We start from the raw sequence: 12,978 nt of genomic DNA, 5'->3' as shown, positions 1-12,978 counted from the left end.
CTGCACTGAACAGAGCGATGGCAGTGTTTCGCGTCCTGATGGGAATAAGGGAGCCTAGAATGCACAAATCTAAGACTGTTTGCTTAAGTAAGACGTGTCCGCATCCCGGCACCTGGCCCCGACTGTTAGCTCTGGGGCTGGCAGGTCTGGACACACACGCGAAGGGGAGCTCCTCTGCAGTGCCAAGACCAGCCCAGGGGATCAGACACGTAAGGGGCCTCCCGTCAAGGGAAGGCCAACCCCCCAGACAGAGGAAGCACCACCAGCCAGGACGGAGCCATAGGAGGGCAGCAAACAGCGCCAGGCCAAGCCTCTGGACTCGCACAATGAACGTTCCAGGCTCTACACGGGCCCTGAGCAACAGACTGAAACCAACACCCTTAAAGGTGTCGTGTGAAAAGGGAGGTGAACCAGAAAGCTGAACACACACAAATATCCCAATTTTCAAAAAAGGAAAGAAAGGTCAACAGACTACTGATCATCACCAAAAAGAAACAAAACCAAACCAAAAAGGTTTGTGAGATTGACCTCAACTCTTTATTCAAGTTATTAAAGCTTAGGGCCTGCTCTTAGTGATGGCTGAGAATCAGCTCTCATCAGAGACAACAACTGCAGACTCTGGATAAAACCCAAGAGATCCCGGGGCAGGAGGAGGTGTGTGGGGCGGGAGGGGGGGGTGGTCTGACACCCAGAATGAGGAAACGGCCTGGGTCACCGACCTGTTGGTACCGTGCACATAGAAATCTTACTTGTTTGCACCAGAGGAGCTGGGAGGTGAGGGGGGAAAGCCCATTAGGACAGAGGCAGAGCAGGAGAGCTGCAGAATCTGTGACTGAATCCAGCCCAGCTCTCAGGCTGGTCCCCAGTCATACACGCGCGAGCAGACTCCAGAGCACAGCCAAGGCCAGGAGAACTGAAGGGCCCAGCACGGAGAAGATGGGGGGGCAACTGGCCTCGGAAGGGGGCGGGGGCGGGGCGGTCTCCTGGGACTGAACCCTTAACCCGTGGGGTCGGCACTAACCCCAGGAGATACCGTCAAAGGTAAAATGGACAGAAAAACGTACTCCATCGAAGAAAATGCAAACAAAGTTTGGAATGACTACACTGGTAAAAGAGCAGGTAGATTTCAATACAAAGAAACTACAGAACAGAAAGGGGACATTTCATTAATGATAAAAGGGTACATTTCTCAGGAAGACATAACAATCATAAATGTGTAATAACGGAACCATAAAATACTTAAACACTGAGAGAACTGAAGGGGGAGAGAGATAATTCCACACACCTCTCTTAATAATTTACGTAAGGAGATAAAATGGTGGTCCAGGAAATACATATACCCCTGAACGTCAAAAGCCTTCAAGGAGAGTCTGTCCTTCAGGGACCGGTGCCTGAGAAGGTCGTGTGCCAAGGCAGACGGCCGGCGAGCGAGCCGCCCGCTGTGGGGCCGCGGGCCTCCCACAAACCTGTCCGAGCCTGCTCTGCCCCCGTCCGCACCCCCAGCGCCCCAGTGTGGGGACAGCACGTGATCCGCCTTGCCGGTAACAGCAGCTTCCTATGCAACTGCTCTGATGGAGGAGGAACCCCAGGGGGGGCTTCGCGGGGAAGACCAGGGGCGACAGCAGCACCTCCCAGATGGTCACCCTGGGCCGCTCGGAGGGAACACGAGAGAAAGTCACCTCCACTCCGCTCCTCCGAACTGCGGTGAGGCTCGCCAGTAATTTAGCGGAGGGGTCTCATCACCGCGTGTCCGCGGCTGCACGACCACCAGTCAGCGAGAAGAGCCTGGAGCTCAGGACACCACGGAAGACACAGTGGATGAGGCCTGAAGGGGGCCTCGCCAACCACCCTGGCGCCCCTTGAGGACCCCGGCCAGTTCCCGAGCACTGGGGGCACCTGTAAAGAGCACACTTGGGCCCCGGCTCAGGTGGCATCCCATCCCGACCCCGAGGAAGGCACCCAGCAAGCAAACACTGCTCCAGGTGGAGGGCGTGCTGGACCTCGGGGGCTTGCGCGGACCCCAGCCGGTTAACACGAGGCCCCGGTGGACGTGGGAAGTGCAGAGTGGTGACGTGTTTCAACTTACTTTCTCCAAGTCCTCTTTTAGGCGGATTTCATGCTGCAATTTCTCATGTAAATTTCTATTTTCTACTTTTAAGAGGTCGATTTCTTCCTTGAGCTCCGTGGGAAGAAGCAGGAGATGAGTCTTGTGCATGGTTTCCAGACCCAAGTCTCCGGCTGCCACCTCCAAGGCCGTGCTGTGTGCACACAGGAGGGGCACCCGGGCGAGCTCTGCAGGGGACCAGGGGGCAGGACCGTCAGGCTGACCCGCAACTCAGGCTAGACACCTACCTTCAGAAGCCTCAGACAACTGCATGAAGATCCTGAAACTCCCCGTGTGGGCTTGGCGTCAGAAGTGGACATGACACACCAAGTGGTCTTCAGCCAAGTGGTCACTGAGCCCCAGGCCCAGACGAGCAGGCCCATCCTGAGTGGCCCACACCCGCTATCGCTCCTTCCGCCTGGGTACCGGGTGACCTGGCACCCCCAGAGCTCCTCTGGCCAGGGCTCACCACCGTCCCAGGCTCGATAAAGAGCCAAGCGTGGCCGAGGCACCGGCTGGCAGGAACGTGCTGAGCGGCAGCCGTGGGGCACCCCTCACACAGGACGGAGAACAGGGAGCACAAGACGCCAGCAGGCGTGACCCAGCTCTCTGGGCCGCACTCTTCCCCTCCACAGGCCCGCCCGGCTCCGAGGCCCCCGGCGGGGACCCTCTGCCTTGCCCCCTCAGCTCTACGCGGGACCCACCCTCTCCTGGGCTCGTGTCCAGGGCCGGCCTTACGTCTGCTCTCCTGGGTCCCTGACCATACCCGGGGACGACCACAGCTTCTCCGTCCCCGTGACCCCGGGCAGGCCCTCTCCTGACACGCCCAGGCCTGCTCCTCAACCCGCGAGGAAGGGCCCCCGGCGCCCACACTGCAAAGTAAACGGCCAGCGTGTGCACGTGGCTCTCATGGGAATCAGTCACCGCCCAGAACGTCCCCTGCAGGCCGGACTCCAGGCGACACAGCGGCACTGAAGGCACACACCTTGGCCGGGCTCTTCCAAAGGCCCCACGTGCTGCTCCCCCTCCAACACCTGGGTCCCCGCGAGGCCCGCCTCCTGCTGGACTTCCTGGGAGGACTTCCCCGCTGCTAGTTGGCGCCGGTGGTTTTCTTCTAGCTGTGTGTGCAACCCCAGGCTCTCCTTTGGGAAATCACAGAGAAAACCTTCTAATGACTCTCTCAGCCACATTCCTGAATCCCTGCCTCCCAGGGAACCCCCCACGGAACCCCCCACGGAGCCTCGCCACGCAGGGCCACGCCGCCTGCTGCCCGTCTCGCTTCCAGCAGGGAGGCGGGCCTACTCCACCGACGCCGAGCCGTGGGCACTGGGTCCCCCACCGGACCCCCGTCCCTCGCCCTCCGCACCCCAGGTCAGGCCTCCGGGACCAGCCACACGGCCAGGGCCTCGGTGGAAGGCGCCCCGCTCCACCTGCGGTGCCCGGGTTTCTCCTCTCTCCCTGCCCTGCGCTTCCCATCCAGAGCCGGGCGCTGGGCCTGCCCCCTGAGGACGACGCTCTGGAGTGCGGGGTCCGAGGGACTCGAGGCCGTGTCAACGTTTCCTGTTCCCTCAAAATGCAACCAGTCACCCCGTCTTCCTCAAAATCACAGAGAGGCCACGGCAGCCTAAATGTCCAGCTCTCAATAAGCTCGAGTTATCTTTTAAATCAAGACTGGAGTCCTCATACGGTCACGGGAGAAAACAACTTGACTGACGGGCGGAGTCGAGCGCCCCCGACACAGCTCGGCTCACAAGGGTCAGGCTTCCCAGCACGTCGGACGAGAGAGACCCGCCATCCCGGGAAAGAAAGGGGGGCCAGAGTCTCACCCCCCGCCAGGCAACAGCCTGTTCCAGGTGACAAAAACAAAGATAAGATACAGGGAAATCCTGCTGTGCCTGGAGACTGGGGACGGGGAGCCGAGAGCAAGGGGCTCCTGGCCTCTGAGAAGAGGGCAGAAACATGGCCGCGACGACCAAACAAGTCAAAAGACATTCAGCCTCAGTGACAACCAAACAGTTGCAGCCAGAGAGACACTGGCCAGGGGTCAGAGCCGACCAGAGGGGCATGGGGGTTCCCAAACCCAGCTGGGGGAGCTCCACCAGGCACCCTCAGTCAACATGGCGCGTCAACACGCCAAATATACACCACGCACGCGCCCACACGGGGGACTTTTGCTTAAACACACGTATACTCTATCGTTTATTATATTCCCTTAGACGATAGGAGACATAATTCATAAACCTATAAGGAGAAGAAACAGTGAAAGAGGTAATCAGTAAGCCAAAGGTGACCAACTGCTGGAAGACGGGAATCAGGGAAGCTCACAGGGGTTGAACGGGGAGCCACCTGAGAGCTGCCCAGACACCCGGGAGGCTGGGAAGCGGGTACAGGGGGCACAGAGGTGACTGCACGACCCCCAGGGGCTGCGGACCAGGGAGACTGGCGTGGGGGGAGGGACCTGGCCGACTGGAGTGGGGACCCCACTGTGCCCCTCTCCTCAGGGACCCCAGCAGGAGGCTGGTGGAGACCAATGGCCCCAGGAGGGGTGGCCACCCCCCAGCCCCCAGGTGGAGCCTGCCTGGTCAGACAGCCCCCCAAGAGCCCACGGTGCCTCACACTTCGTGACGGCACAGCCTCAGGTCACCAACCAACGCACGGACCACAGACGTGCCACACAACACAGAGACCCAGACGGACGGAGCCACAGCAGGAGCTACGCGGAGCCGCAAGAGGCCTCTGAGCGCTAACGGCCGCCCTCAGACAGGAGACCAAAGACGCCCCGTCCCTGAGGCTGAGCAGAGGACACAGGAAAGAACACAGAACAGGAGGGCAAAGCCCTCCGAAATTAACAGTGACAATGGAAATAAGATAGTCAACTGCAGAATTAGAGGAGAGGGGAGAAAAAAATCTCCCACCCCCTCCAAAAAAGCCTAAAGCAACATAAAAAGAGAAATGAGAACGGAAGGAAACCGGTGGTTCCAGCCTGGAGGTCCAGCGTGAGGCTCGCAGGAGGATCAGAGAGAGAACAAACCACATGGAGGAACAGCTGTCCGAACACGCTGAACGGCTGCTCAAGACTTCCCAGAAGTGGAGACAGAGTCCAGGCCCTGCCTGTTCCTGGTGTGAAAAATGGACACAGACTGCCATCTCAGGGCTCCCTGGAGCGCGGAGGGGCCTGAGAGCGGCCGGGGGCCCAGCCATGCCACCAGCACGGCACCGCCACCCCCAGCACCGGGGGCAGGAGGACAGGGGAGCCACCGGCTCCTCAGAGCTCCACGTCGGAACAGGCGCGGAAGGCTTCCACTGCCACAGAGAGCCGTGTGGACACGGCTGCCCACAAAGGTCGGAGATGCCAGAAACCAACGGCGTGGAGGCCGTTCAATGAAGAGGAGAGTAAAGGCCACTAAAAAGACGCCCAGCACGCACTCTCCCCAGCGCTCCACTCTCCGGTCATCAACACGCACGACGCAGGCGGCTGGGGAGCTCATGGAGAGCGGCAGGTGACCGCGCCTGCATGGGATGCAGGCAGGACCCGACCTGCCAGCCACCCGCCTCCAAGTCATGCCTTGAACCTCGGGTTGTTGTTTTAAACAAGCAGACACAATGCAGCCTGTGGAGTCACCAGAGACACAAAAGCAAGCCTCCCTCTGCTTGTCAGGGTCACAGAAGGAAGCTTTTGTGAAAAGGATGGAAATTCAGATTTGATAACATAAAGACAGTCCAGTTCCCAACTAAAGATTAATGAAACACAACCTTTCTCAATGTTTATGGAGACGCTCATATATCTCAACAGCAAAAAAAAAAACAAAAAACAAAAAATAACCCACCTGATTAAATAAAAAACAGGCAAAAGACCGGAACAGATACTTTTCCAAAGAAGACACACAGATGGCCAACAGGCACATGAAAAGGTGCTCAACATCACCAATCCTCAGAGAAATGCAAATCAAAACCATGAGGTACCCCCTCACACCTGTCAGAATAGCTATTATTAAAAAGCCAACACATAACAAAGGTTGGCGAGGATGTGGAGAAAAGGGAACCCTCATGCACTGTTGGTGGGAAAGTAAACTGGTGCAGCCACTATGGAAAACAGTATGGAGGTTCCTCAAAAAATTAAGAATAGAACATCACCAAAAAATGCTGGAGAGCGTATGGAGAGAAGGGAACCCTCTTGCACTGTTGGTGGGAATGTAAACTGATAGAGCCACTATGGAGAACAGTATGGAGGTTCCTTAAAAAACTAAAACTAGAACTACCATATGACCCAGCAATCCCACTACAGGGCATATACCCTGAGAAAACCATAATTCAAAAAGAGTCATGTACCACAATGTTCATTGCAGCACTATTTACAATAGCCAGGACATGGAACCAACCTAAATGTCCACCAACAGATGAATGGATAAAGAAGACGTGGCACATATATACAATGGAATACTACTCAGCCATAAAAAGAAACGAAATTGAGTTATTTGCAGTGAGGTGGATGGACCTAGAGTCTGTCATACAGAGTGAAGTAAGTCAGAAAGAGAAAAACAAATACTGTATGCTAACACATACACATGGAATCAAAAAAAAAAAAAAATAGGTTCTGAAGAACCTAGGGGCAGGACAGGAATAAAGACACAGACATAGAGAATGAACCTGAGGACACGGGGAGGGGGAAGGGTAAGCTGGGACGAAGTGAGAGAGTGGCATGCACATATATACACTACCAAATGTAAAATTGATAGCTAGTGAGAAGCAGCCTCATAGCACAGGGAGATCAGCTCAGTGCTTTGTGACCACCTAGAGGGGTGCAATAGGGAGGGTAGGAGGGACACGCAAGAGGGAGGAGATATGGGGATATCTATATACGTATAACTGATTCCCTTTGTTACACAGCATTGTAAAGCAATTATACTCCAATAAAGATGTTAAAAAAAAAGAACTACCATATGATCCAGCAATTCCACTCCTGGGTATTGAACCAAAGAAAACAAAAACAATAACTGGAAAAGACACATGCACCCCAACGTTCACAGCAGCCCCTGTTTACAATAGTCAAGATATGGAAGCAACTTAAATGTCCACCAACAGATGAATGGATAAAGAAAATGTGGCACATACACACGTACATACATACACACAATGGAAACACTACTCAGCCATAAAAAAGAAGGAAATCTTGCTATTTGTGACAACATGGATGGACCCTGAGGGTGTTATGCTAAGTGAAATAAGTCAGATTGAGAAAGACAAATACTGTCTGATCTCACTTTTATGTGGAATCTAAAAAACCCACCTCATGGAGAACAGATTGGTGGTTGCCAGAGGTGGGAGAGGGGCTGTGGGCAAAATGGATGAAGGGGTCAAAAGATGCACACTTCTGGGGCTTCCCTGGTGGCACAGTGGTTGAGAATCTGCCTGCTAATGCAGGGGACACGGGTTCGAGCCCTGGTCTGGGAGGATCCCACATGCCGCGGAGCAACTAGGCCCGTGAGCCACAACTACTGAGCCTGCGCGTCTGGACCCCATGCTCCGCAACAAAAGAGGCCGCGATAGTGAGAGGCCCGCGCACTGTGATGAAGAGTGGCCCCCGCTTGCCACAACTAGAGAAAGCCCTCGCACAGAAACGAAGACGCAACGCAGCCATAAATAAATATAAAAATAAATAAATTAATTAAAAAAAAAAAAAAAGATGCACACTTCTAGTTAGAGGATAAAAAGTCCTGGGGCATCGTGTAGAGCACAGGACTGCAGTTAACAATGCTGTATTGTGTATCTACAGGCTGCTAAGAGAGTGAATCTTAAAAGTTTTCAGCGCAAGGAGAAAACTCTACCTCTGTGTGGTGGTGGCCGTTAACCAGACCAACCCTTCACAGCACACCCAGGCATCCAATAATCATGTCATAATGTCCTGTGTCAGCTAGACCGCAAAACACAACTAAGGTGTCCCATCACCTCGTGCTGCTCCAGCTGAAGGCCGAGTTGATGAAGACGGTCTCCTTCTTCTGCAGACGTCTCTTCTGAACAGGCACTGGATGAATTGAGAAACTGTGCTGTAACAACTTGACGCGGGTGCCCCTCCACTGAACTCCGCTGTCCCCGGGATCCCGCTTCTGTGCCAAGGACAGGATGACTGCCGGGAAGGTGGCGCAGCGGGGCTGGCGCCCACCCACCCCAGCAGCACGGCACCGTCCGCGGCCTGCGCGCGGGTCAGACCAGCGCCCAGCCTTAATGTCATCTTGTCGAGACCCAAACATAAACGTGTTCTCCTGCGCTGCTTTACCTGAGTCCCACCGTCTCCGGCGGGGAGCCGTCCTTCCCGTCCTGCAGTCGCTGCTGTAACAGGGTCAGGTCCTCCTGATAGCCCCTCTCGGCCTCCCTCGACTTCTCTTCACAAGAGATTCTCAGCTGTCCCGGTTCGGACTCGTGCCTGGCTCTCTCCTGCAGCTGCTGCCGCTCTACGTCCCGCTTCAGGTGTTCCAGCCCCTCCACGTGAGACGCTCGGGCCAGGAGCTGCTTGTGTAACTCTTTACAGGATGAAAGCAAGCGATCATCTCAAAATGAAATACTTAGGGGAAATCAGAAGGTGGTTAAGAGCCTGTAGTGTGGTTCTGGGGGCAGAACTGTAAAAGGTCCCCCCATCCCAGAACCCATGAAAGGACGTGGGACCCTCCAGGGCTTATGCTACATGGCACAGGGGGCCTCGCACAGGGAGACCACCCAGGCGGCCTCAGTAAACCCCAGAGCCCTGAGGGCAGAGAGCTCTCTCAGGCCGGCACAGAAGTCAGGGGGATCGGAAGTGTGAGAAGCGTGCCGCGGGGGCCCTTTAGACGAGAGGGCCGCGCGGCGAGGAACGTGGGCAGCCCCTGGGCCGACAGCCAGCAAAGGAACGGGACCTCGGTCCTGCAAGCACAGGGACGGGACCCTGCCGACCGAGGGGGCCAGGCCAAGGCCCAGCCCGACGTCTGGACTTGGGCTGTGGGTGACCCTGGGTGGTTGCAGGCTGCTGACTTGGTGGTATTTTGTTAGCGGCAACAGCCGAGTAGCGCAGACCGTAAGAGAACTGTCCCCATCACGGCTCTCATCGAGAGGTGCTGCCAGCTAGTTCACCACAGCTCGTTATGAGCTTTCAAGTAACAGGGATGGAAACAGGTCACCATCCCAAATCAGCGCTCCCCACGAGGGTCCTTGAACGCACGGGGGAGGCTGCAGTGGAAGGCGCACAAGCTGAAACCCGTGTGTGAGAGCACGCCTGAAGCCCACCCACAGGTCAGTCCGCCAGCTCCGCCTGCAGCTGCCCGGAGCCTGGCTGGGGTGGGGACGGGAGGCCTATCCACCCACACAGGCCGTCAGGTGTTAATGTGGGCCCTTTCTCATAACTCTGTTCTTTGCTGCTTAGTAACACTTACGCACAGGGCAGACCCTACAGTTTCAGGCCTGTCTGGAGAGCAGCAGACAAGCCCACGTCTCTCTGCCCCGTGTCTCGTGACCTCCTCCCTCTGAAGGTGCCACCGGCAAGCAGAGACCCCTCTGACTTGGGGTCTTGCGAGGGGGAGACCCAGGTGAGCTGCCCTCAGTAAACATGGCGCCACCCTCCAAAACCAGAGCTCAGGGCCCCAGGAGCCTGACAACACCTGGTGCAGGTGAGCTTACGGGACCCAGGAGGCGGTGTACACCGACGACCTGAAGGCCCACTGAGAACCGCATTTCGACGGCGCTCAACCAAGCCCCACCGTGAGCCCGGTCTCACACGTGAACGGTGCGTGTCCACACGAGGACACAGGATGCGAGAGTCATCGCTCGCCAACGCGCCTACGAGGAAGCCAAGGCTGCCACCAGCAGCTCTGCACCGTGAAGCCGCAGACCTCAAAATTCACAGAAGTTTACTAAACCACCTTTTTGGGCCTGCAGAACTGTTACATCCTAGTTTGGGGTTTCAGCAGTGAAAACACAGCTCCAGCTTCTGGGAGCCTGAGTCGTGAACATGCGGCCCCTCACCACTCAGCTCCCGCCTGCTGGACCTTGCAGACTCCAGCTGGGCCCCCAGGCGCCGGATCTCCTCCTGTGACTGGGCCTGCAGCTCCGTGTACGAGGCACGCAGGTCCTCCAGCTGGAAGAGAAGGCGATGGTGTGGGAGCCCAACCAAGACCCGGGCCCCAGGCAGTGCCGGTGATACCCGTGCAGCACCCGACGGGCACCAGGTGAACACGCGCAGTCTCGGCTCAAGCCCACCCACCTCCAGGCGGCACCGAGCACAGACCAGAGGAATCCACGGCCACCGCGGCCTCTCATGTGGACGCCTCCCAGGCCTCGGCCTCGTTCCCAGCAGAGACCTGTCCCCCTACTTTGTCAGGGAGGGTGGACGGGCCCCCTCCATCTGTGACCACGGGCTCCCTCACCCTCGTGTGGCCTGTGTGGTTTTCTCCGCATTCCCTGGTCAACCTTCCTGGGAAGCGACTCTTTCAGGGATGAACAGAGCTTGCACACCAAGCGTGTGCCGTGTGCCAGCCGGCCCTGCACCACCGGAGCTGAGAGTGGCTCCACCTGCCCTCCCGGGGCCTGGGTCAGGGTGGCCGCCCAGCACCCCGAGTCACGAGCACGGGGCCGAGCGCTCCCGGGGGAGTGTGGGTGGTGCTGGCCTGCGGCTGCTCCGCTGCCTCGTGGAACAGGCCTTTCCTCACCCAGGGCACAGGGCAGAAGGTGACCCCCGGCCGCCTCTCTCCCTGGACGAGGGACAGCCCGCAGGGCCCCGCCTGGCCCTGGTCCTGCCCGGCCGAGCTGGCCTCTGCCTGGAGGAGAGGGGGGAGGAGCAGGTGCGAGAGCCACAGGGCCAGACGCGGCTCCTCCTGGGCTCCACGACTCTCCTCCCCGCAAACCCACACGCGGGCCTCGGCTAACTCCGTCTTCCAGCTATTTCCTTTCTAACTCCTTGAACCAATGCTCGCGGCGTTGCTTGGCTCTTGGTCTTGGTGATAAAGGCCCTTCAGGCCCCTGAGTGAGATCTGGCCACATCGCCCATATTTCGGTATGTAAAGCTCCAATGGAAAAGAGTTCTGAATACGTGAGCCGCAGAAATGTGTTCTTGCTAACTTCTTGTTTATTGAGTCAAGGTCAGAGCGTTGTTGCCCTTGCACCCCTAATGGCTGGAGCCTGCAGACATCCCAGGGGCACTTGTCAAGGGCACGAATTCTCCAGGTGTAGGACTGAACACCATCATTAAGTCAAAGTCACAGACTCTATATCCTGACATGGCTACCTACCAGCTCCACCAAATACTGAGAGTCTCTTTAAAGGAGGGCTTAAAGTATGGAGGTCCCTCAAAAACTAAAAATACAACTACCGTATGTCCCAGCAACCCCACTCCTGGGTATATATCTGAAAAAATGAAAACACTAATTCGCAAAGATACATGCACCCAATGCTCAGAGCAGCACTATTTTCAATTGCCAAGATAGGAGGCCACCTAAGCATCCACTGACAGATGAATGGATAAAGAAGATGTGGTGTATATATACAATGGAATATGACTCAGCCATAAAAAAGGACTGCTGCCATCTGCAGCAACACGGATAGACCTGGAGATTATCACGCTAAGTGAAATAAGTCAGAGAAAGACAAATACTGTACGATATCACTCATATGTTCTGTTCTTCAGAACAGAACAATGAATGTATATACAAAACAGAAAAGACTCACAGTTATAAGAACTAGTGGTTACCACTGGGGAGAGGGATGGGGAGAGAGAGAGGAGAGAGGCAAGTTAGGGGTTAGGAAATTAAGAGGTACAAACTACTGTGTAATAAAATAAGCTACAAGAATACACTGTACGGCACAGGGAATATTAACCAATATTTTATAATGAAGTACAATCTTTAAAATTGTGAATCACTATGTGTACATCTAAAACTTACGTAATATTATAAATCAACTATACCTCGATTTAAAAATGAACACAAACATACACATATTAGGGCTTAAGTTTCAGGCAATAATAGAGCGTGAAATGACCCCAATCCAAGATCTCCTCCAACTCCCCTCGTACAATGCCTACCTCAAGCTGGTTTTCCTTTTCCTTTTCTTTGAATTTCAGCTCCAGGTCCTCCACGTACTGGCAGTGTTCCAAGTGCAGGTCCGCGCGTAACCTGCCCAGGGCCACCTCGCGCTGAGCCTCCTGAGTCTGAAGAGAAACTGGAGACGGGCACGGGCCTCACTCAGTTTGTGACGGCACAGCGTCCTCCTCCTCAGCAGGGGCAGCTGCAGGCACGGCGGGTCCCCCAGGCCCTTCCAGCCCCCATTCTCGGGACTCTGCTCTCTTCGGGGAGGAAGGGAGGGGAAGGCGCAGGCCAGCAGACAGCATCTACTGACCGGCGGGCCCCGCCGGGTAACAGAAAGGGAACAATCATGAACTACTTTTTCGATAGCAATTTAGTAGAAGAACATGCAAAAGATGTCTCTGAAATGAAGGCTTCGGAAGGTTTAGGGAACCTGAGATGCCTGTGACCAACGAGGAGGGACCCCAAGGCTAACTCTCCTGCCAGCCAGTCACACGGCATTTTTTCTAGGATGACACAGGAAAACTTAGTCCCCTTCCAAACTTGCCCATTTTAATTAGAGACTCACATTCAGCCTGATTTTTGTCTTGAAAAACCTTCTCCAACTCAGCCTTCTGTTCTGCCAATTCTTTCTTAAACTGGTTTTGTAAATTCTCCAGTTCTGACCGATGCCTTTCTGATAATTCTCGGCGTAGGTTTTCTAAGCACAAGTCTCTCTCGGATTCCCAGTCTTGCTTCAGGGTCTAATTTAAATGAGGAAAAAGTAGATGATGGCCAACAGTTTATTACTGCGGTAAAAAATTTCAACTGTGCATTCAAAAACCGTCACCC

The 12,978-nt window shown here is 55.5% G+C and overlaps 1 protein-coding gene across 4 annotated transcripts in view; it reads right to left on the bottom strand.

The window, feature by feature from the left end:
- The window catches only part of PCNT (pericentrin), a 96,783-nt gene that overhangs the window by 81,465 nt on the left and 2,340 nt on the right, over positions 1 to 12,978 (bottom strand). For all 4 annotated transcript variants that reach the window (XM_036849814.1, XM_036849815.1, XM_036849816.1 and 1 more), the window contains exons 3-9: positions 12,716 to 12,890; positions 12,147 to 12,283; positions 10,094 to 10,205; positions 8,379 to 8,622; positions 8,051 to 8,126; positions 3,090 to 3,246; positions 2,087 to 2,292 (exon numbers count right to left, since the gene is read on the bottom strand). In XM_036849814.1, the coding sequence (XP_036705709.1) occupies positions 2,087 to 2,292; positions 3,090 to 3,246; positions 8,051 to 8,126; positions 8,379 to 8,622; positions 10,094 to 10,205; positions 12,147 to 12,283; positions 12,716 to 12,890 (1,107 nt within the window). The remainder of the gene's footprint in view (positions 1 to 2,086; positions 2,293 to 3,089; positions 3,247 to 8,050; positions 8,127 to 8,378; positions 8,623 to 10,093; positions 10,206 to 12,146; positions 12,284 to 12,715; positions 12,891 to 12,978) is intronic.

The sequence above is a fragment of the Balaenoptera musculus genome, chromosome 4, assembly GCF_009873245.2.
Source record: "Balaenoptera musculus isolate JJ_BM4_2016_0621 chromosome 4, mBalMus1.pri.v3, whole genome shotgun sequence".
Taxonomy (NCBI): domain Eukaryota; kingdom Metazoa; phylum Chordata; class Mammalia; order Artiodactyla; family Balaenopteridae; genus Balaenoptera; species Balaenoptera musculus.
This window is presented reverse-complemented; position numbering and strand designations above follow the sequence as displayed.